The sequence below is a fragment of the Globicephala melas genome, chromosome 3 (genome assembly GCF_963455315.2).
Source record: "Globicephala melas chromosome 3, mGloMel1.2, whole genome shotgun sequence".
Lineage (NCBI taxonomy): Eukaryota > Metazoa > Chordata > Mammalia > Artiodactyla > Delphinidae > Globicephala > Globicephala melas.
In genome coordinates, this window is record NC_083316.1 from 33,991,324 (window position 1) to 34,016,981 (window position 25,658).

General features: G+C 38.1%; 1 protein-coding gene across 2 annotated transcripts in view; it reads right to left on the reverse strand.

Annotated features, from left to right (window-relative positions):
- Positions 1-1,926: 1,926 nt before the first annotated feature.
- Positions 1,927-25,658, reverse strand: part of PLCXD3 (phosphatidylinositol specific phospholipase C X domain containing 3) — a 190,528-nt gene continuing 166,796 nt past the window's right edge. For both annotated transcript variants that reach the window (XM_060295737.1, XM_060295738.1), the window contains exon 3: positions 1,927-8,512. In XM_060295737.1, coding sequence (XP_060151720.1) covers positions 8,359-8,512 — 154 coding nt within the window. In that variant the 3' untranslated portion in view covers positions 1,927-8,358. The remainder of the gene's footprint in view (positions 8,513-25,658) is intronic.

The window sequence follows — 25,658 nt, forward strand, 5'->3', positions numbered from 1 at the left end:
CCAAGCGGTCAAGCTTACATGTTCCTCTGAGGGAAAAAGTGTGAGTAGAGGATAAACATTCTGCCAAGGAAAGCTTGGAGCTGCCAGCACTGGAGTTCTCCACCGCCCTCCTCTGCTTCTCACTCAGGGTACTACATCCCACTTTCTAGAATTTAATGTGGTTCACTGTTGCCTAAAGCTCCAGTTGCTCCCAGGAATATTTCTATCCACAGGACTGAAAGATGAATATGGTAGAAGATGCCCAGTTACATTTAGGTTCATGTCTTGCCACTTAATTCAGTGCGGTTATTATGACGGACACATATTAAACCACCTGTTGACATTCAATGTTGAAATGCTCCATCGTACCACAATATTACTTTCCACTAAGAAAGAAATATTTCGTCCAAAGCCAGCTGATATGTGGACTCCTTTGGTCTAGGAGGTATCACCGTCTTTACCCCATGGGAGGGAGACACTTCTTTATGGGGTCTGCTTTACTTTAGGAGATCAGCCTCTGCTGGCGAGAAAAAGAAGTTTCATCTGAAGCTCTGGAAGTGGGGAGCAAAGAAAAGGGATGGAGCCTCTGTTTTTTTTTTTTTTTTTTTTTTTTTTGCAGTACGCGGGCCTCTCACTGCTGTGGCCTCTCCTATTGCGGAGCACAGGCTCCGGACGCGCAGGCTCAGCGGCCGTGGCTCACGGGCCCAGCCGCTCCGCGGCATGTGGAATCCTCCCAGACCGGGGCACGAACCCGCGTCCCCTGCATCGGCAGGCGGACTCTCAACCACTGCGCCACCAGGGAAGCCCGGAGCCTCTGTTTTTGCTGTTTTGGAGCTATGGATAGAATATGGCACCCAAGTTCACACACAGCATCCTATGCATGGTGACAGGGATCGTGACGGGGGAGGGGGGGGGGATCCACTCTTCATGGTAAGACCAACCTATTTCCCATTATACTTACTGTAGAAATTGTCCCTTTCTTCTCAGGCTTTCAGGAACAACTGTGTTCAAACAGTTTTACTATCTGGGGATATTTCTTTGAAAAGATCATTGAGAATGAATTTATATTTGTTTGTTTAGAGGACAAAATAATGCCACCTGTTATTTCTAATGATAAACTACCTGAGATGTACTTATCCACTGTCCTAAAGAACATCTTAGAAATGCTTTGTAGTGCTTAGCAGGGGACCTGCTGTATAGTAGGCATTTGGCAAATAATTGCTGAATTACTGAATAAATAAATAATGGCCATGATAAAACTATAGCAGTGTTATGTTAAGGTCCAAGATATACTTATGTGGAATATTATTTGCAGATATATATGATTTCATAAATGTAGAAATCATTACAGCTTTATAAATAGAAATCCTCTAATGTCATGAACCTACCAGTGTATATAACAAGCAGAGCGTTTTGGGGGATTTATGTCCAAATTCAACCTCAAAAATAATCTTGGACCACAGTTTTTTGCTGGGTTTTTATAATACTATTACAATGCTTAAGTTTTGTTTTAAGACTGATTTGAACCCAACAAGTAGGGTTTATTTGGTGAAATACAATTTCACTTCTGACATAATATTTCACGCATTGGACATAGTGGAGGTTCAGCAAAAGTAGATTTCACATTAAGCTTTTAACTCAAGACGCTGTTTTATAATATTAATATACTATATTAACATAGTATTGCTATACTGATATTGGCCTTTGTGGCAATATCAGAAGCTAAAAGCATCAGACTTCGGAGATACCTAACTTTGATGTAATGGAAGCACTCATGGCATTGCATTTATTGGTGGAGAATACTATATTCTTTCACAGAGGAAATCCTAATATGGTGATTTATATTTTTAAAAAAGAATGATATTTCCTGTTGCTCTGAGTCGTGTCCTATTTAAGAGATCCACTTTGGGGCTATCATGCAGCACTGATGAATATGAAATAAAAATATGAAGACAACTGGTATCAGGACTTTATTAAGCTTTTCACTGGATACAAAGAAACATTTTTAAACATTAAGAACACGATCTTATCAAAAAAAATTTCACATTTGCTAAACAGAACTGTAGGCATGTATTTTCTTTACACCACATTTATTAAAGTATCAATGACCAGATCCTAAAAAGAGAAGGCACAGATCTGTCTCCCTCTGGTGAATTTCTAGTGTCCAATGAAGGAAATGTCACCAGCTCTGCAAATTCCCATCCTATAGACATGAAGCAAATCAACACAAATGTGTGACAGCAGGGGCCATGAGATGGAAATGTTACATTAAGGGATTTGGATTTTCTTATCACTTACACAAATTTCAAGAGAGGAGGTAGCTATCTAAATGTTCTGAAACTCCATCCACATTCGGACTCTGTCAAGGATTCACCATTGGATACAACAGTATTTGAAAACTCTATTTTAGGAATGCCGACATGGTTCTACTCTCTGAAAAGTGTTCTAGAAACTGGCCTTAGATCCCACTGTTCTTACTCTGGGACGTGTTGGGTTTCCTCAGAAAAAGCGCTGGTTGTGATAATCTGCTTTGGCGAGCGCCCCTGTCAGGTGCTGGCTTCATGGTCAGGCGCTACATTCTATCTCCCACCTGCTGCCCGAGTAGACACCGACAGAGCTGTGTTCAGACCTCAGACTCCTCCCTTCCTCAGGCAGTCAAGAGAGTTCCTATGTCAAATTTTCTACAGTTCTGTAGGAGACCAGTTCTAATCTGATAAAAATAATCTGTGGTAAGATGTTAATGAGAAAAGTAAGGGATTAGTTTGTTACCTCTCTGAAAGAAAAAAATAATAAAATTTAAAAGAGGTCCTGGTATGGGTTGGAAGGTGCTACTATATATACTCCAGGGTCATTTTAAATGTCTGGGTGTGTTACTGGTTGTCCCAATTATTGAGAAATGTTACTTAAGGGATTAAGGGGGGCAGGTGGAGCGAGACTTGGATCTCACAACAGGCCAGTGAATGTGGCATTAATCTTATAAAAGTTCTTATCTGGTTATTCCTCCTATATTTGAGTGGGTCCTTCATAATGCATTTGTAGGACTTGGCATGGGCCAATATTTTCCTTCATGAAGGGTATTAGGACTATGGATTTTCGTGAAGTATCTTAACACAGGAGTGTAGAAAGAGGTAGAATTTTACCCCCTATAGGTAGGTAGCCCTGATGAAAAAAGTAGAAAGTCAGGATGGATAGGGATGCCAGATTAGAAAAAAATACAAACACAACCAGTTAAATGTGAATTTCAGATTAACAATGAGTCATTTTTTTGTATAAGTACATCTCATGAAATATTGGGAAAATACTTATACTAAAAATATTCATATGTATCTGAAATTCGAATTTCACTGGGTGTCCTGTATTCTACCTAGCAACCTTAAATATGGGACAAAAATAATTGAAGATGGAGAAAGAGAGGAAAGAAGATTGATTAATATTCCATACCAAGATCCCAGGCCCGACGATTACAGAGTTTTGCTTTGAACATGGCCACCTGTGCAGATCCTCAAATTAGTACTTAGTTTTTTATTGCTAAACTGCATATAGGCAGATAGCAAAAATTTAAGAGTGTTGCATCCTGTTTTTTTGCAAAGGGTCTTTACTGACTCTCACAGGGCCAAGGCAGTTCATCTCACTTGAGAAGATCCAATTTTTTAAAAAGTAATGGTTTGGAGAAACAGTTTTTTATGGAAAACTTATCCTTTAAGCAAAATGGGTTCCATATTTGGAAGAACAGCTTTAGGAATGCACTGGTTCTGTTGTTGATGGAAATGAATCTGAATTTAGTTTCTTTGCATGTTAATGAAGTTAATAAATTAATTGATGTTTGAAACTTAAAGAGCATTGGGTGTTCCACAAGCTGGACTATTTGCTTGTAGGAACTCAGATGAGTGCCAAAGCACATATCTCATGTGATTAAAAAAAAAGGCCATTTTTAACAAAAATATAATTTCTTTTAAAATTTTAATCCCAAATTGAAACAATAACAAAAATGTCAATGAATTAAGGCTGGTCATAATGTGCCCTTTTTCTTTAGGATAAGTTTGATTTTGTATAAGATACAGTATACTTAATACACACATACCACATACAAGCACATACTTCTGACTCATAGAAATACACATTTAGGACTAATACCTACAAAAGAGTATCACAAATGAAATAAAAATTGCACAATTTTCAACTGACTTAATCAACACGTTTTACAAATTCTACAGAACATTTTATCGCTGTCATTGGGAAACAAATAATTTAGAGCATTATTTAAAACTGTATGTAACACAGGAGCCACCAATAAGTTATGGCAAATACAGCATTTACACCATTGTGTCACTGAAATCTAGTTGAAAAAACTAAAGTGCTATAAAATAAAATACTTTTAAAAACCTTGTTTAGCATATCCTGAGGGACACTCCGCATCATTTTCTATTAGCAATTCAAAAAGCGAGCACTCTACCTGTGGAGCTCTCATTTGGACTAGCAACCAAAGGTCAGAAGATTGTGTCATTGGATCATTAAAATTGTAGAACTGAAAAAGTCATGAACACATACATTTCCTGAGACTTCCAAACTTCCAGTCTGGAATCCTAACAGGGGAGATCCTGAATGGGTAACCTTGGCTAAAACATGTTAGAACTCAAAGAACTTAAAACAACATTAAGCGAAGATGCATGTCTGTCTGTTTGTGATTTATATTTAAGTCCATCCTTGATTCTCTAGCTTGAAGTGTAATTGACAGTGTAGTTAGACTATTACTGCTAGGCATTTCTTATTTATGAAGATCTCATTTTTCATTGGTTTTCTAGTGATTTTTCTCCTCTTAAATATTTGAATTATGTTTGTTCCTACTTACGTAGGAGATACTAATTTTAAGAGTTAAAATGACAATAGAATCAGGTTGAGTGATTAGAGTGCAGTTTCAGCTTGAATAGTGTGTGAGATGTGCATGTTGTGTGTGTGTGTGTGTGTGTGTGTGTCTGTGTGTGTGTGTATGTGTGTGTGTGTGTGAGGACGTGTGTACACACACAGGTGCATACATACCAAATACTTTATGCTCTAATACATTCATTGTTAGGTGGCACTCCATGAAACGTGAGTTTTCCCAGTATGGCTGAAAGTGAATATTGAGGTCATCATATAGAATATCCTAAGGCTTTTAAAAGATGCCTCCTCATTCTCTGTATTCATATGATTGTGTAGTAATAAGGGAGACATAAGAATAATGGCAGGAGTATCTAAATATTCGTCCTTTGAAATTACAGACAGGAAAGCAAACCCAAAAATGATACTCTTTGTATATTTTCCCTCATCTCAGCCACTCACTCCTTTGATTTCCTGCTGTAGATTGGGTAAAAGTTGGATTTTGTTTCTGTTTTCTTTGCCTTGCAGGACTTGTGATGGAAAAGTCTTAAGAAATAAGCAAAACAAAAAATGCACCAAGATGTATCTCCTACCATTTGGGGGTCTATTTGTAGCCCTTGTGCTCTAACTCTCTGGAAACTCAATGCCCAGCTAAGACAAAGGAGCTTAGGCTGATGGTAAGCTCTGATTGCATACCACTAGTCCTCACCCCCTACCTCTTTATTTAAGGCCCACAGCCTGCTCCCTAAGTGTGTCCCAGAGCAGGGCTAATGGGCAGAAGACAGCCAAAGGCATTTTCTCTCCATTCCCCTTGCAAAGGAATCCCTCCTAGTGAACTCTTCCTCTAGTGGAGGATGCATGGTTCACTTCTACCTGTTCCCTCCTTTAGAAATTAAGGCAAGTCCATTTACTCCCAGTGCCTGTTACTTAGATACTGTACATCCACGTGGACACCAAACATTGGCTTGGAAGTATCTTTTGTCAAACAAGGATTCTATGTGCATATCATTAATAGCAATTAAAAGCTTTCTCTAACTCAGAAACCGGAAAATTAATCTAATGCTTCAGCATGTTTGTTTTTTTCCAGCACCCAAATGACAGGTATGACAAAGCTAATTCTAAGCAAACATAAGAAAGCATCTAAGTTCAAGAAAACACAACATATGTACCTCTATATTTTATTCATTTTTCATTTGTATTGAATATGTTGAAAGATCTGTTTTCTCATACATTTATAAGTTAAATCCTTGTGTCATTGCAAGTGTGCTTTGCTAAAGATCCTCCTGAGGGATGAATAATGAATAGTCAGAGAAAACCTCCCCAAAAAACAACTTCACAGGACATAAATTTCAATAAGCTATAGTCCTTTAGAAAGGATTCATATTCAATTGCATATAAAGAGCAGGTGAGAGAGATAGAAAGACAATAAAACTGCAAGGGGGAGGGAAAGCAGAAAGAAAATTATATTTGTAGATAATTAATATCGATTTTTACAAAAATATTTGAACATGATCAGCTACTCTACTTTCAAAAATCTCATCAACTCTTTTTCATACATTGTTAAGGGTTTTGGTCCTAAAATTAAATTACTTAATATTACCTAAGTTTTCACTTGAAAAGAAGAATTTCACTGTGTCTGTCCATGACTGTGTGTGTTTGTGTGTATTTGTGTCTGTCTGCCTGCACAAGAGTGGGTATATATTGATATATTTTGTCTGTTGAGACATATACACACAATTGGAATGGAGATCATATCTGTTGTGTGTATATGCATGCTACTTGGTCAACCACACACACCTGCACACTTTTCATAAATGTTCTCTTCAGTATAAACAATTTCTCTTCCTTCCCCACAGCTGCTAATAAGCACTATTTTCTCATAGTGAGTATTTATAATCTTTTAATCAACTCTTGATTATTTATAATTTTGATGTATGTAACCTTGGAATTAAATCCCTTACCTAGGACTCAGAGATTAAACCACATGTCATACATCTAAATTAACTGAAAGCTGAGAGCATGCTTTTATTTCTCTATGGCCCCATTTTACATGGACTGTGTTTTCCCAGGAAACTATTGAGGTGAGATTATTTCTAAACATGAAGATAAAATAATTCAGAATTGTACAAATTCAGCAAATTTTATAGATTTTTATAAATGCCTCACAATATTCCTGTGAGGCATATTGGTAAGGGCTATCATGCTCTTTTAAGATTGTTTAGAGCTGTCAAGCATCACAAAGACACCAAGGCAGAAGCAGTGCTCAAAGTTGCATTACCATTTTTCTTCCTCATACACCTGGACTATCAAATGGTGGATGGCAGAAACTTTCTGTGAAACTTTGGCCTCTGCCTCAAACTTGACCCTGGGGTGGGACACAGAAGTGCTTTTCAATAAGTCTGCCCAAATCACATGTATTTAAGTATCTCCTAAAAATGTTTCACCGATCCTTGAGAGTTCATGGTCATAGTTTCAAAAACATTGCTCTAATTCACTCTGCCACCCTTCCATTTTCCTCAACTTCAAGTAAAAAAACTCACATTGAACCTTCTCAGAATATATTCCTCAAAATCTGGGATTTAGAATGACATATTTGGAAATCTCAATTTGTTAGGAAAGCTTGCTCAATCTTTCATTTCTTTCTTTTCTTCTTTTTATTTTTTCAGTCAAGATAATTATTAGAAGAACTTTTGTAAGAGTTCTTTTCAGAGTTTTCTGATTTTAACAACTCTTGTCATAATTTTTCATTTACTGAGCATTTGTAGGATAATATTAGTTAAGAGATTTCTGAATTAAAATGATATCCGTCTCTTCCCCACCCCCATTTTTCACTATGGAGTTGGCACTAATAGTTCTTCCACAAAAGTTTTTACTCTATATTTATAGCTGCCTTAAATAGAAATACTGTGAAACACTATTGTTTTTATATAACACAAAAATTACTGATTATGGCCACCAATATTACTTATGCAGGGAAACAGATTTGATGCATATTGTTTATGACCCAAAGTTAGTGAGATTGCAGACTACAGAATATTATACCAGGTCCCACAAAACAAGTACATTTCAGCACAACAATGTATTGGTAATACACGTTATGTTGGGCATTTAATTATTTTTAAGTCCCATACAACAGCTGATTAAAAAGAGCGAGCTAGAGAGGGAGCAGAAAGGTTCATTTAGAGGATACACAGTGTAGGAGCCCTAGGTTGAAATCAGAAACACAATCAAGTAAACACTCATAAGTTACAAAAACTAATTCTGAGAAACGAAATGTACTAGACTTTTTTTATTCCTAACACTAGAAGTAGGTTTTGCTCATCAAATGGGAAATGAAATATTTATAGTAATGTAGAGTATGATAATAATCACTGAAGAAATGGTTTCCCCCTTTTCCCACCCACTTTCAGCCCTTATTCCCTCAGAGACTCAGTGGAATAGGAAGATCAGAGTGTTTATAGATAATATGCCTAATACAGTGAGTTTTCTCTATCTTATTCACTGGCACTCCAAATGGTACTATCAAGTGTTGGCTTCCCCTTCATCAAAGACATAGTTGAGCTTTATGACAGTGCTGATGAAATCACCAAGTTCTACGAAATCGGCAGTGACAATATTGATGCCACTCTCTCCTGGCTTCTGCGTGCGGACCCACTGCATCATGGCAGGAAGAGCTCTGAGAAAAGAAGAAAAAAGAGAAGTCACAGAAGGAAAGATATTATTTTTTGAGCTCATGATTCCCAGGACTTCCTTTAGTTTTTTAACTTATTAAAATAAATGCCCCTATTACAGACACAGAATGGAGAAAAAAGCTAAATGGACAATGGCAAATTCTTAACCTCTGAAGTGACTCTGCAGGAGAAATACAGCCATCGCTGGAATCCACGAGGGATTGGTTCCAGGAATCCCCACAGATACCAAAGTCTGTGGATGTTCAAGTGTCTTATATAAAATGAAGTAGTAAAGTCATCCTTTTTCATCCGCGGTTTCTGCATCCGTGAATTCAACCAACCCGGGATCAATTTTATGCATACGGAACCCTAGGATATGGAAGGATGGCTTGGCTATATTCACTACCTTGGTCCACATTGGACTCCATCTTTGGAGATCTCAGATGCCATGAGAATTTATAGAGAAGCTTCTCCACTAAGGAAACAACATTCTTGCACTCATATTCTAGTTTGGTATAGTGTGATTGCAAACCCTGCAAAGCTATGGGGTAGTGAGGTCAGAGATGCATACATGCACTTAGCAAACATTTATTATGAACCCACTATTTTCAGCAAATATGCTGGATATTGTAAATAGATTTAAGGGCAAAACTCCCTGCATTTGACAAGTGCATGGTTTGGTGGTGGGCAGGTGGACAAGGAAGAAAATTTTAATACTGTATAGCACAATCAATGCTCATCCTTTAACCATATTTACTGATCACCTCTTCTGTTCCAGACACCCTTGAAGGCACTTGGAATACCTGAGTGAACAAAGCAGATACAAATATCCACCTGTGTGGAGCTTACAGTCTAATAAGGAAAGACAAACGATGACTAATAATCATAAATTAATTATATCATTTGATAGGAAGGAATAAGTGCTATTAAAACGCAGCAAAAAAGGAGGATTTGGAGTGCATAGACAGGGAGGTGTGGAGCAGATTGCAACTTAAAATAGGTGCTTACGCAGGTCCATTGACAAGAGGACATTTGTGCGAGGGTTTGAAGGAGACAAGGGAATTGTCATGTAGAAAGCTAGGGAAAGCGTTTCAGTTCCTGCCATGGCCCTGAAATGGTAGCGTGCCTAAATGTGGCAAAAGAAAGAAGAAAGTATTAAAAGATGAAGTTAGAGAAATAATAAGGAAAGGGAGGCAGATGCTGTAGAGCACTGTAGACTATTATAAGGGTTTTGAGGTTTACTCTGAGCGAAATGGGGAGTCTTTGGAGGACCTTGAGCAGAAGAGTGTTATGATCTGACTTAATTATAAAAGATGATTCATTACCATGACAGCATAGTGGAGAGTCACCTAGCCTAGCTTGCAAAGTCAGGAAAAACTTTTCAGAAGAGTGCTCCCTGAATGTTGAGGGATTAGGAAGATTTAGCTGGGTAAAGGTGGGAACAGGGTGATGCAGTGCATTTTCAGACAGAAGAAATAGCATTCCTTCATTCATTGACAGGAATAGGGCGTGCTTAGGAGTAGGGCGTGCAGACAGATCCAGGAGATGTTAGGAAAGATGCAATATCCTATGACAGCATATTGAAGAGAAACCACTATGACCTAAGGGAGCAGGAAGGGAGGTTGACATGAAAAAGGGATAAATGAACTGAGGTCTGAGAGATGGTAGTGCAATAACAATGAAAGAGTGAGGAAATACATGCGGACATTAATTTCCTGGATGAGATGGAGGGAGAGAGAGAAGTGAGTGGGTAGAGAGACAATGATGAGATTAAGAATCTCAGAGAAGTTACAAAATTTAAGGAAGTCTTAAAAATGTTGGAGAAATAAGAAGGAACCGGATGATAGAGGGCTTTCAGAAATGTAGACCAACTGAAAGCTGTTAACCAGGGAAATAATATGCTTAGACTTTTGATTCAGAGAGAGTGGTCTGCCTTCATTGAATGGAAGAAAGCAAGACTGGGATCAGGGCTAACAATTAGGGAGCTGTGGAAGGAAGCCAGACCAGAGATAATGGTAGCTTACATCTCAGTGGCCACAATAGATATATTTGAAAGGAACTGAGGAGATAAAATGACAACATTTGACTGGTGTGGGATTGGATGTAGATGGAGAGGGAGAAAGAAGCCATGTTGATGCCTAGATTTCCAGCGGTATTCTGGCAGGTGAGCATCATTTGCTAATCTTGGAAAGACAGCACTGAAGGCTTTCCAGTGGATGTGCTAAGTTCAATCTGAGACATGTTGACTTTGAGGTGACTTTGGGACATATGAGTTGAGATCTTAATTCACAGTTAAGTACAGTTCTGATATTCAGGACATAGAGCTGGTCAAGAGTCATCACATAGAAAGAATAGTTAGAGCTATGAGAGTGGATAAAATGACCTGGGAAGGTAGTATAAAGAAGGACGAGAAGAGAAAATTTGAAAATCAACAACATGGGCAGAAAAGTTGATTCAATTAAAAAAAGAGAGAAGTAGGCATAGAAGTAAGATGCAAATTAGGAGCAGGTAGTGTCATGGAAATAAAGGAGAAAAGAAATCCATGCTTCTTTTGGTTTGTGAGGTTGAAGCATAGAATGTAATATGTGTGTCTTTCTCCAGACCTCAGAAAGTGTATCTAGTCAAACTTGACCCATCCAGGCAAAACTGAATCAACTGCCTTGGACTACATTCATCCTGTGGGAAATACCTTAAAAATTCAGATCCACATTTTTCAGCATACAGATAGAGGAGGATACAAGTGCTTCTAAAAGAGCATAACATTGATTTAAAAGGTCCATTACCAAAAATAAATAAATAAATAAAAGGTCCATTGCCTTCAGAAAATAGACTGACAGGTGGAGAAATTTGGTCTTCACAACAACAGCTTCAAAAGAGAATTCTATCTTGAAATGAAAAATCTGGATCCCTAGAGCACAGACTCAAGTGTATTCAAGTTCGTTAGAAAGACAGATGCTGTGGCAATGTGTGTGCAGCCACTTGGGTTTGAATTCCATTACTTTCTCTTCTGCACTTGCTAGGGCAGATGGTTATATCTCTGTTGTGAATATAGTATCACCTTGGCATTTTAGAAAAAGCAGACACTCTTTGGAAAAAGTATCAGAACGAGTGCATTTCCTGGGAAGAATAGTTCTCTAGCAGATATACTCACTTTGAGATGTGAGAGGTGGGGTAGAGAAGCGTGATGCTGATGTATTAAGTTTAACCAAGTAGCTGGCTTACCAGATCCCTAAGGTACTAGGTTTTGGGAGGCTCCTGAGCAACAGAACCCCCATTTTAGAACCATGACCATCACAGAAAGAGATACTCAGATGCCCGCTACTGCTCTAAGACTGAAATTCCTGGGCCTGTATTTAGAACAACTAATTGTTATCCCCATGGAGCTATGTTAGGAGAATATGAGTGCCCTTCTCTGTTTCTCTATAAAATAGATTGCTTTGAGGATTGATGAAATATCATCTTGGAATAGCTTTTAGGCCTCAGGTGAAATAGGAGTTTTACATTTAAATGCTGTTTCTCTGAGTCATGGGAATATTTCTCTTTTTCTGTTCAGATATAGTTTTGTAAAGTCAGTACGATACCAAAGACAAAACAAGCAATAACACCAAGTTGAATATGAAATACTCAGACAGACTTAAGTAGAATTATGTTAAACAAAAGACTCAGTATACTGGATTAAAACTAGCAAATGCTACTGAAGTTATGATGATTATTTAGAGTGGCATTTCTTAAACTTTTAAAATTATTCCCCCCTTATGGAGCCTTTTAAAATATTTTTCCCTCCTCACCCTCCTTCTCAATAAAATTTTAATACCACAGATAGACTCTAAATATGCTTATAAGTTGTTTGTATATACCTGTGCTTTTTACGTAAAAAGAGTAAATTTTTTATTTGCCCTCCTGAGAATCAATTTTTATATTAGGTAATTAGAGTAAATTGAAAAGCCTACTCTGGTGGTAATAAAATATTGTCTCAGTGTAATAATTTTCATGGTATAAGACAAACTGGTTAACAAAGACCTACTGTATAGCGCAGGGAGCTCTACTCAATATTCTGTAATGACCTATATGGGAAAAGAATCTAAAATTGAGTGGATATATGTACACGTATAACTGAATCACTTTTCTGTACACCTGAAACTAGCACAACATTGTTAATCAACCATACTCCAATATAAATTTTTTTTTAATTTTTAAAAAATTAAAAAGAAAAACTGGTTTAACTTTAATTTTAAAAAATCACTCATTCAACAAAGATATATTGTATCTGTGGAAGACAGCGTTCTAGGTGTAGCTCCCTAGAGCCATTTTGGGGTTCAGACCTTCCTCACCTCTCTCCAAGAAACGTTGCCACAGCCCTGCCACCAAATTGCTTTTTCGTGCCTTTTCTACACTACAGTCACAACACTCTTTCTCTCAACCAAATGCATTATTCTTCTACATGAACACTGCAAAGTCTTCTGTCACCTACAAGATCCATAGGCTCTTGATCAGTATATATGAGTCCCTCCATCCTCCCTCACGCATCCACCACACACACCTCTCTTCAGCTGCATTTGTTGCTACTTCCTACATGCTCATTTTTTCTCTAGTAATACTGAAATGCTTATGTTTTCTCCCAAACATCATACCCTGTGGTTTCATGCCTCTTTTTTTTTTTTTTCAGGGCTTCTCTCTATATGAAATACCATTCTTTCTTTCAGTACCCTTCTTGGTCTAATTTCTGCTTGCCCTTCAAGACTTGGCCCAGGCAGCATCTCCATCCCTCAAGTCCAAATCTGGGTGAAGAACTCTTTTCTTGATGCTTTATCCCCATAAGCACAGTTCTGTAACTACACACTGCACATGGCGTTCAGATTTGCCACTTCCATGCCTATTTCTATCAGCACCTGCACACTTTTCAAAAAACAAAAATCATATCATAGTCATCAAAATATCCCCTGTACTTGCCACAATCCCTGGGACCCAAAAGGAAAATAGCACATTTATTGAACTCAAATGTTACCTAGAAATCCTGGTCTCAGCTGTCTCAAAGTCTAACAAGAAAAATGGATGTGAACCAACCATGACAATACAATATGGCACAACAGACATGGGCATAGGATCCTGTGGGAGCATGTAGGTAAAATAATTTATTTCACTTGGGAGAAATTATGGAGAAATTTAAGGAGCATGTCACAAAATAGGTGACATATGAGCTTGGTCAAGACTTTTTAGATAAAGAAGAAGAAAGCATTTCAAGAAAAGGGAATAGCACATCCAATAGAATATGGGCTGTATGGTAGATCTCCAGAACTTATCTCTCATAACAGAAACTTTGTACACGTTAATCATCACCTCCCCATTTCTCCCTCTCTCCAGCACCTGTGAACACCATTCTATTCTCTGCTTCTACGAGTTTGACAGTTTTTGATTACACATATAACTGAGATCACATAGTATTTGTATTTCTCTGTCTGGCTTATTTCACTTAGCATAATGCCCTCCTAACAAAACTGTACTGTATACTAAGATTTGCTAAGAGGGTAGATCCTATGTTAAGTGCTCTTACCACACACACACATAAAAAAATAATAAAGGGGTCAGGAGGAAACTTTGGGAGGTGATGGATATATTTATAGCCTTGATGGTGATGGTTTCATGGGTATGTACCTATCTCCAAACTCATCGAGTTGTATACATTAAAAATGTACAGCATTTTATATGTCAGACCTCAATAAAGTATTTTTTTTTAAAAAGCATATGGGCATGAAAGAGAGGACATGATTAGGAAAGACAAGGTGACCAGAGAGTAGGCGCCATGGAGGTGTGGGGACACTAGGGGGACTGACTGGAATAGGGGAGGAACAGGAATGTGTTGGGCCAGATGGTTAACGCCTCCTTTGACAACCTGTGAAGTCAGAGCTTCCCTTTATATGCACTTAGGTTTGCTGTTGATTTCGTCTAAGGAAGAGTTCTTTGATTTTCCTATGCAATGAAGAATCTAATATTAATTCCATACAAAGTCTATCATCTAATGGCACTGAAACTTGTATTCTCTTCACTTATAAATAAAGAGCTTAGGAAGTTCCCTTTGGAAGTTCTCAGATTGCTACGAGATCCTAAAAAGCCCTCATTTGCTCATTCATTCATTCATTTTTTCATATTAGTTCCACCTTTATAACCAAAAAGTTGCTAGCAGAAATTTGAAGAGCATTCACTAATATTATGAAGGAAAATATTTCTTAGTGAAATTATGTAGTCTGAAGAGATTACTAAATTCTCTTTGAATTTGTATATTAATATTTTAGTATCTATTTATGGAATAGTCTCCTTTGGTCTCCTATAATCACATAGAAAGATGTGACTAAATAGATACTGCAATGTTGTCTTTTAAATGCCCCTCTTTTTCTTAATCTCTCATTTTCATTAGATGCTGGATTTACAGTGTGGATTTAGACTGTTTATTCGCAAGACCTCACTGACTACCAGGAGAATCATTTCAAGATAAAGAAAAATTTAAAAAAAATCCTAGCACTAGTGTCAAATCTGGAGCCAGACTGTTTCTGCTCAAGTCTCAGCACTGGCATTAATTTTGAGCAAGTTAGTTAACACTCTAAGCCTCAGTTTTATCATCTATTACATTAGCATATTAATGAGGATTAAAGTGCTTAGATGAGTGCCTGGCTCTCTGTGAGTGGTAATGTATTGAATATCCACTGAGTGACAGCCCAGGCAATGCCCTGCTCCAGAGTCTCAAAGAAGGAAGGCAGCAGGGAATTCTGAGGGCAACACCCAGCCATAATACAGTTGTGATATAAAAATGAGCCTGCAGGATTTCTTTCCAACCTTCACAATTTCCTATCAATGATAGAAAGTGGGTGGGGGGGATGTCCTTGTGTATAAGGGCAAGACTGGCAATGAAGCTTTAGGGAAGTATCCTTGGAAGGGTTTTTTGGGGAGGGCACATAATTGGGGCAAACGTCCAAATATGCTTTTCTCATCATAGATTCTAACTTAAGTTAGCAAAAGAGCAGGTCCAGAACCAAAATTTGGTACATGAAACCTAAAAGCCCTTCTCCAGAATATGGAGCTCTCCTGAGTAAAGGCATCTTTAAACAGTTTGCAGGCTTCTTGGAGAAGAAACAGGCAAGTCTACAGGAATCAGAAAACCTTCCTCCAAGGAAGCAACAGGAGAGCAGCGATGTGGGAGCCAGATCTTCTGATGTTCTAGCTTTGAGAAACAATTTTGAAAAGATTTAAAGGAAAAGATTTAGGAATTGGAAGTGCTGAGTTCAGTAACCCTCAGTGTGTTGACCCTGACTTACTAATTCATGTCAGTCTCCTACTTAGGATGCTTCAATCACCCCTCACTGCTTTTAGCATGAAGATAAAAATTCTTAACTGGTCTATAGGCTCTGAACAGCAGCTACTAGCTGCTCCTCCAGTTTCATCTCTGGTCCCTCTCTCCCTCACTGAATTCTAGCCACATCCACAGTCTTACTCATCTTGACCAGCCTAATTTTCCTCAGGGAACATTGTAAGGGCTGTTGTTTGTTCACTGTTTTTTTTTTTTTTTCCTTCACCAAGAATACCTCATCTTCCCTGCCCCTTCACTTGACCAACTCACTCACTTTTCTTTCAGGTGATAGTTTAAATGTCACTTCTTCAAAACACTAGTCAGAATTGTAATTATATTTACGTTTGATCAACACCTGCCCCCTATCTAGACAGCAGTGGCTTTGAGGACAAAGACTGTCTGTTTTCTCATTGTTGGAGCCCAAAGGCTCAGCATAGCACTTGGCATAGATTGAGTACTCAATACATTTGTATTGAATAAATAGATTTTATTTTTAGAAACAAAAGGTTGAGTTTTAGAATAAAAGTGCATGCAGTAACATAATTCATGGAAAGACTGCTCAGTTTTCCTCACCGTGGCTATTGCCAGATTTTAGTTTGTGAATTCACTGCTATTTTTCTAAACAAAAGTCTTTTAAAAATTAACTTGAAGGATTTTAACTTTTCTGTACTTGGTAGGTATTACTGGCAAATTTCCAAATTGAACAGTCAATTTGCAAAATGACTTTTCCTGCATTACACGTAAAGTGTCCTGAGAGTCTGTGTTAATAACGACAATAGTAGTCATCATCTCTCTAAGAAGAAAGTTTATTAGCATTAAACTTAATTAAACAGATTTCTTTATTTACTATCAATTTATTGTTAATTATAATTACCTATCATTTAATTAGAATTAAATTTATTAGGAACCCATGTCAAATTCATATTCAAGTGTGTGTGTATACCTAATACTTTTACAAAAAATGCATTTTATATATGCTACTTCTCTAAATTCTCTAAACTGTTGTATTTTGTGGTTATGAATGAACAATGTGGATAATAAAACACTTGAATCTTTCAGTGAATTTTATTTGAATATATTTAATTTTCAATGAAATGTTTCTTTTGTTGAATGAAATAGAATCTTTAAATTAAATTAATTTTTACAGAACTCTCTGATGCCCTTGGAAATAAAGATTACAATGAAATGTCAGAGCCTTGTTACTGCCTTTCTGAAACCCAGCCTCTCCTGAGAAATGGAGGCTTCACTGGTCTGCAAAATTTAAAATAATGATCACAGGTCTTTCTTCCCTTGGGCAACTGAGTCACTCAGGACCAACCAATTCAACTCAAGTCTGACATATTTAAAATGTGATTTCCTGTCAATCTAGCCATTTCTGAAGGCTTAGAAATTTCACTTGAAAATGTAAAGGAGAGAAAGATGAAACAAAAAGAAACTCCCAAAAGGTTGGCATTTCATGCACTGAATCATACAGTGATTGATAAAAGGCAGGGCCTTTGCATCTGTAGTTTTAAACCCCAGAAAGGGCTTCAGAATAACTTCAGGTAGACAGATGGATGTATCTCAGAGATTGTAACTTGCATGAAGACAAGGCTTAGCATTTTTTGCTAAACCTGTTTCTGTTTCGAAAGGAGCATATCTGATTTATGCCTGATAAAAATAACTCATTTTTGGAAAAAAAACCTTTTTCCCCTGAGATTGCACTCAGAGAAAGAATGAAGTCATGTGAATGATCTGCAAAACAAATGCCCTAAAATCAACTCTAGAGATTTTAGAGGACTTGGGCTTTCTTGAATAAGAGACTAAAGTCCTCCCAAGTCTTCCTATGACAAGCACTATGTACTTTCAGAACTAAATCCCCACAACTATTTAGGTGTAAAACAGAAAATAATGAAAGTTACAACTAAACATATAGCTGGTTTGAATTTTTCCCTCTGTGGCCATGAAAGGAAGAAATCCCTCTCTCCTTAACCTTCCCAGATTCTCTGCTCAAATCAAGTTCAAACTCCATCTGCAGCTTGATAAAGACATCTGTTCAATGCATATTTATAAAGCATCTCTTATGTGCTACATATTATTCTGTGTGCTGAGGATGCCAGGGTGCTCAGAAACAGACCCAACCCTTGCCCTCTTGGTGTGTACCTTCTAGTTGGGGAGAGAGAGATTTATTAAAAACAAACAACAAGCACCATTTATTGAAGAGGCTGTCTTTTCTCCATTGTATATTCTTGCCTCCTTTATCAAAGATAAGGTGACCATAGGTGCATGGGTTTATTTCTGGGCTTTCTATCCTGTTCCATTGATCTATATTTCTGTTTTTGTACCAGTACCATACTGTCTTGATTACTGTAGCTTTGTAGTATAGTCTGAATTCAGGGAGTCTGATTCCTCCAGCTCCATTTTTCTTTCTCAAGATTGCTTTGGCTATTCAGGGTCTTTTGTGTTTCCATACAAATACCCTGAGAAAACCATAATTCAAAAAGAGTCATGTACCACAATGTTCATTGCAGTACTATTTACAATAGCCAGAACATGGAAGCACCCTAAGTGTCCATTGACAGATATATGGATAAAGAAGACATGGCACAGTATACAATGGAATATTACTCAGCCATAAAAAGAAACAAAATTGAGTTATTTGTAGTGAGGTGGATGGACTTAGAGTCTGTCATACAGAGTGAAGTAAGTCAGAAAGAGAAAAACAAATATCGTATGCTAACACATATATATGGGATCTAAAAAAAAAAATGGTTCTGAAGAACGTAGGGGCAGGACAGGAATAAAGATGCAGACATAGAGAATGGACTTGAGGACACGGGGAGGGGGAAGGGTAAGCTGGGACAAAGTGAGAGAGTGGGATTGACATATATACACTACCAAATATAAAATAGATAGCTAGTGGGAAGCAGCCACATAGCACAGGGAGATCAGCTCAGTGCTTTGTGACCACCTAGCGAAGTGGGATAGGGAGGGTCAGGGGGAGACACAAGAGGGAGAGGATATGGGGACATATGTATACATATAGTTGATTCACTTTGTTATAAAGCAGAAACTAACACACCATTGTAAAGCAATTACACTCCAATAAAGATGTTAGAAAAAAATAAAGACTATGTAAAGTAAAAACAAAAAAATGAACAAACAAAAACTGTCACGTCAACTGGATTGGTGTTGAGAGAAATTTCAGTTCTGGTCCTGACTATAGTAATGTCTTTTATTGTGTTTTATAATCTTGCATAAATTATATTAACCCTGTGAGTCCCAATTTTTCCTATTTGGAAAATTAGGTGTGACAACACTTGGGGTAGACACTTCCGCACCAGGTGATGATCTCTATGTGGGTACTATTCAGATGTAAGGTCGGGGTTGTTCATAACACCTCGGCCACAGCCATGAGGGCTGACATGCTCCGGGGGCCACAAGATAAGGATACAAGAGCCACTGTCACACCAGGAATATCGGGGGACTGACTGACCCTCGCCTTCACCCTAACTATCCTAGCCGCCTTCAGTTTTCAAAGGGACAGATTCCAAGTTCTCAAGAAGACATGGGAACAATTCCACCTCCCTCTCATGCCTGGAAGTTTGTTAGTTTAGTTTAGCTTTGTGCTTGTTTGACAAAAAGTAATGCAGTCACATCAAAGCAAAAGACGCCATCTGTTTCCTTTGATGATGGCAAAAGTAGCCCTTTTTATTGTGGCAAGGAAGAAAACCGTCAAAAATCCATTTTCAATTAAAATAAGATCATATAAACTGCAAGAAGAATGGTGTTTAGAATTCATAAGATGTGCTGTGTCCTCAGGCCCATCACTCCCTTCAGCCCCTGTTTCAGAATAAGCCATAAACCCTGCCAGGAGACAGAATATGAGCACAGCCGGCCCTCGATGGAGCCTCTGCACTATTCTGTCTGCTGATTTTCTAAGGGAGAGAAGGAAGAAAGAAAGTTTCGTACATTCTAAACAAAGAGACCCTTCAGTGTATTAAGATTTAGACTGCCAAAGAGGCAGACAGTGGGCTTTCTTTCAAGGGTAGAGTCTCAATATGATGAACACATCTGTGTGGGATCAAGTGTTCTCACCTCACAGTCTCTTCCTCAGTACCAAATAGCCGCTCACTCAGAACAAATGCTCCGGGAATCTGGGGACTCAAAGCTCAGAAGCAATTTACTTTACTCAAAGCATACAGTTTCTATCTGCTGGCACCTGCCTGTCCTTTCTCCTCTTTGGAAAGATTTCCATTTGCAGAGAAAGAGCTGCTGCTCACCTGTGCAGAAAAGAAGTTTTAACATTTCTGGTTTTGCCTGGAACAAACATGTCAAGGACTATCTAGGTTTATCCCTTCACTCTCAATTGTTCCTGACTTGGGGATCCTGGATCTCGGGATAGCAGTGGTAATAATGTTGAAAGTCACAAAAGAAATCAGTCACCCATGAACTGTGGTCACACAGCTTAACTGAAATGCTGCTCTTCTTAACAATGGGCAGAATCATTTTATCAGTTCAGGTTTAGTATTGACCATCTGTTGCTTATTTGAAATTCTAGTGGAAATCTGCATGCTTTTAATTTTAATGATGGAGAGATAAATTATTACCTATAAAATATACATGTATTAAGAGAAGATGGTCTCTGTGAGGAAAAATGGTGTAAGAGATTCTTTGTTTAAACTGAATTATAGTTTCTGTACAATATTATATAAGTTACAGGTGTACAATAAAGTGATTCACAGTTTTTAAAGCTTATACTATACTTATAGTTATTATAAAATATTGGTTACATTCCCTGTGTTGTACTATATATCCTTGTACTTATTTTATACACAGTAGTTTGTACCTCTTACTCCCCTACCCCTATATTTCCCCTCTCCCCTTACCTCTCCCCACTGGTAACCACTAGTTTGTTCTCTATATCTGTGAATCTGCTTCTTTTTTGTTTTATTCACTAGTTTGTCGAATATTTTATGTTCCACATGTAAGTGAAATCATACAGTATTTGTCTTTCTCTGTCTGACTTATCTCACTTAGCACAATACCCTCCAAGTCCATCCATGTTGTTGCAAATGGCAAAAATTTCATTCTTTTTTATGGCTTAGTAGTATTCCATTGTGTATATACCACATCTTCTTTATCCATCCATCTGTAGAGATTCTTGATGGTGAAATCCTGGGAACTATTTGTCCCCATCATGTTCATATATTCTCTCTCACTTTCAATAGATTTTATTGAGTACTAATCATGTAGCAATTGTTGGGGTAGGTACAGGGATGAGTCAGACATGGCCCTTGCCTTAATTATAGGACTAATTCTGGAAATACTTGAATTGTTACAAATAAAAATTGTTTAATTGCTCTGAATAGAGTTGCATGAAAACATTTGACAGTGATGTCCATGAAGCCTCTTTTGGCCTCATGAACTAGCTGCTGGCCTCTTTCTTGGCACACATTCCAATTCCAAGTGGAAATATTCCATGGAATGTTATATATTTGTGAGGCTAAATAAAGACTACTCTCTAAGTACTCATAAGTTAAGTGAGTATTTTTTAAGTTTTAATGGACTGCCTACAATTGATACAGGGGCACTAGAAAGAATAAGAGCTTTAGAATTAGACAGAGCCTTATTTGAGTTATTAGTAATGTGTGACTTTGGGGAAGGTTGTTTTTCTCTGTAAAATGGGGATAATAATGATATGTAAATCCTAGGGTTTCTGCAAGACTAAAACAAAACAATACAAGATGGATAGGTGGTGTAACATAGAGGTTAAGAAAGAGGACTTTGCAGCAGACTGAGTTCAAATCCTGGCAGCACTCTCACTAATACTCATGTAACTTTAGGCAAGTCACTTAAACTTTTCGAGCTTCAGTTTCCTCACTTGTGAAAGAGAATAAAAAGAGTGAATTAATGTGGAGATTAAATGAAATAACATGCATAAAATTTTAACATAATACTTGGGTGGTGATAACTCAATAAATGATAGCTGTTACTCCATTCTTAGTGTTCATGCTTGAAGTACCTAGTACATAGTAGACAGTAAATAAATGTTAGCTACCTTCATTTTTCCTACTTTCAGATTACTTGAAGGCAAGTAACTCTATGAAAAAGTTACTCTCTATATTGATGTGTAGTGCCTGCTGTGAAGAGCTGACCAGATTTTCCCTTCCAGATTGAGAGCACTCATCTCAATGAGTGCTAGGAATGTTGTTGGCTGTCAGCTGTCAGCTGAGTTTCTGTCTGAGAATTGCCCTCAGCTAAAGAGTTAGTCACACCACTCAAGGTCACACACCCTCTCTGGGGACAACCTGCATTCAATGACTGATCTTTGGGAAGGAGTGTATACAGGCACTTGCCTCAAGGTGGGACAACTCGGAAGGTTCATCCCAGCTCCAGAGCTTCCTATAGGCTTGGCTAAGACCTTTGTTGTGACTGCATCACAGCCGACTCCTCCCTCTACTCAATCCTGTTCCTGTCACTCTCCCATAGGCGTGGATCCCAAGTGAACTCTGGAATAAAACTGCCCACAAATCTCAGAGCCTTAGAGTCTATTTCTTGGGAAACCCAACCTACAAGTGTTCAATTTAGATGGCAAGAAATTCTGTGATCAGTGGACTTTCACCCAAGTAGGAATCAAGGGTAGCCTTTGGTAACCTTAATGAGATAGAGAAATTAAAACTACATTTCCATTTCTTAAATGCAAACGGGGTAGGTCCTATGGTGGTTTGAGGGTTGTTTTTCAAGAGGGAGAGTGGGAGAAGATCACCTGAGAAAAACCTCCTTTATGCTTAGTGCCGTGCACTATGCAGAATCATGTGGGTACCTCCACTTACTCTTGGTAGAAAGGCTACCAAGTCTAGACTACTTAGAAATAGTGACCACATAGTCTTACATTGGTCATCTGTTAGGATTTCCCTCTGGACACCATTATGCTATGAATAATGTATCAGAAGCCCAGAACATCTAAACCTACTTCTAAAGGAAACAATTGTCATGGCCACTCTGATGGGAGACTTTTCCAGTCCAAATTGCCCAGCAGAAGCTGGGGGTGGGGTGGTGGCGGCGACGTGGTATTTATTCCATCATCACAGCCTTTTCTGTATAGTACTTTGTGCAACTCCATGTCCCTGACATGCTCTTTCAAAGCTAAATGTTGTTATAGCATCCATTTCAGATGTTCAATTGTTTTAAAAAGTCAAATTCAGAGATTTCCCATTCCTTAGAGAAAATGTTAACATGCAGAATGAATACAAACAGAATTTAATTTGATCATAATTTCCCAGGTGCTAATGTGTCTGTGTGTCTCTGGGCCCCTGCAATCATGCATAATTATCAGAGGGTGATTTCTTTGGCCTTTTCCCCTTTAATCGGTGACAACTGCAGGTGCAAAGGGCAGAGGAACATGTCATTTGTTCTGCAAGAGAATAAGATTCATTATGCTGTTAATTCTATAATTTCCTCCTGACAATGGTCTTACAAAGTCAGAGTGTTTTAATAGTACCGAAAGAGTGCAAAATTTTAAGTCAGTTAGTATGAGAAGAGTGCTTTCCGTTGTGTTCTCTGCTGGTTATATTTTTGGGAAATTGTGTTACCTGACACTTTAAAAATATTCCACTTTAGCATTCTTTGACAACATGGAAAATTCCTAGGAACTTAAAAACGTACAATAAATATTGCCAAACCATATTGGTGCCATATATGTGTCTTATTTGCTAATGCATCCTCCCTCTTCCTTGTATATTTCCTCCTTGCCACATTTAGAAAAGCACCAGAGGCTATCAGGTTTGAAAATGTCTCTATGATGTTTATAATCTGAGACCATATTCTCTAAAAAATGTTACCTAAACAGAGTTCCATGTTTCAATGTTTCATGAGCTATTGAAAGATATTCCTAAAACAAATAAATATTCCTTTGAATATTGGTTGAATAAATTTAGGTAATAGTGAAGCCTCTTTGATGTTCACAATACACATAATAGCATATTAAGCATATTGTCATATTAAGGACATTGAGATAAGTCAAGAACTTATTCCCCTGTCCTCAAACTGGTGTTTTCCAAACTTATTTGACCCAAGAATAGTCCCCAAACTATTAACACATGGGCATGCACACACAAATACATCTTTTAAATTTCTTCCTACAAACAACCAACAGACATCTAGTGGACCTAATGTTCTACAGAACACTGTTCCGGAATTATTGTTAGAAAGCATCTTTTTCAGACTCAACTCTATCATATGTTTCAAGGACTGAAAATTCTCACAGCCTCCTGAGTCAGACCCTCCCATCTTAAGACTGCTTCCACTGTTAGAAGTTTCTTAGGTTCCCCCAGAACAAGTTTGCCCCTCTTCAACATGATATTCCTTTAAATATTTGAAAATGATTGGGATTCTCCTACCCCACCATCTGTACCTGCTCTTCTCCATCTTAAACATCCCATTTGGAACATTTTTATTGTCCTTGCCACTCCCTTCTGAACACTCCACTTGGTGTATATTCCCTACAAAAGAGTTACCTTTGGAAAACCATGCAATTTTCTAACTTAGGTAGAGAGTATAATAGAGTATCTCCACCCTCATTCTGGGTACTATGCTTCTCTTATTATGGCCAAAGATTCTGACTATTTCTCTATTCATGTTTCCCAGCCATTCCATTGCCATCTTTTCCTTGGAATTCTTTAACAGCCTCTTCTGAAGGAAGGAGGAAGGTATTAGGTGGTACCAATGGAGGGGAAGCAGCTCTCCTTCTAGAAGCGTCAACACTAGCTTGTTACCTTACACATTCTTCTTCCTCTTGAGTTCAGGGAATCTCCTCTCTGTCACCAAAAAAGGTACCAAGCATGCAGGAGGCGAGGTCCCACCAGAAATTTAAGAAGAGCCTTCAAGAGTGATCTGAGGCTGGATAGTTGCTGGAGACTAAGAAGCAGCAGCAGATGAGAAATACGGAAGTTTGGTTCCTCTAGGAAGTAGCCCCAGCTGGCAGCAGCAACGGTATTGTCAGGGGATGTTAAACATCCAGGTGAGTCTCCACTGGGTTGTTTTAGAGTAAAGATAGCAATGAATACAGAGAAATCTATTTTTTTTCAAAACTTGGAATCATATATGCATGTGAATAGTTGGCCATGTAAATTATCTGCCTGCCTGATAGAGTCTGCACTTAGTGACTACAGAAGCAGGGTTTGGCAAAGTGACATGATGACAATAATGCTGCCCTTCCTCAGGGCTGGTGCTCACTGTAGTTTTAATTAAGTCATTAATTAACTAGCTATTGATTCTAAGAGTCATTGAGCATATAATGTGCCCTATGAAGGAGAAGCATTATTTGCAGCTGTGTCTGGTTATGTTTTAGGGCAGTGTTTGAAAATGTGGTCCTAAAAAGACACTTGCTACCCTTCTTTTTCTTAATTAAAATCTCCCTCACAGTCATCTAGAATGCAATAAAAATGACTCCTAGAAAGGTGAAATAAAATGCTCCCTCATGGCAGACCCTATCCAGTCCTGGATTATCTCAGGGGAGGTTTGCAGGGATAGGTCTTTAAAAGTTGTTATAGGATTTATTCTGGTTGGAATAGAAGAAAAATCACTGGCCATAAAGAAGGTCAGAGGAGCCTTCAGGTGGGCACATGAAGACCTGTTGAAAATTCAGAAAAGAGGCTCTGGGGTGTGTGTGTGTGTGTGTGTGTGTGTGGTGTGTGTGTGTGTGCATGCGTTTTCTGGGATCTCAATTAACTTCCAAAATTCTGTAGAGTCACACCTACAATTGCATTAACTACATGTTTTTATATAGATGGTGCTCTCTTGACATCTGTTAGCAGCACCTCTGTGAGACA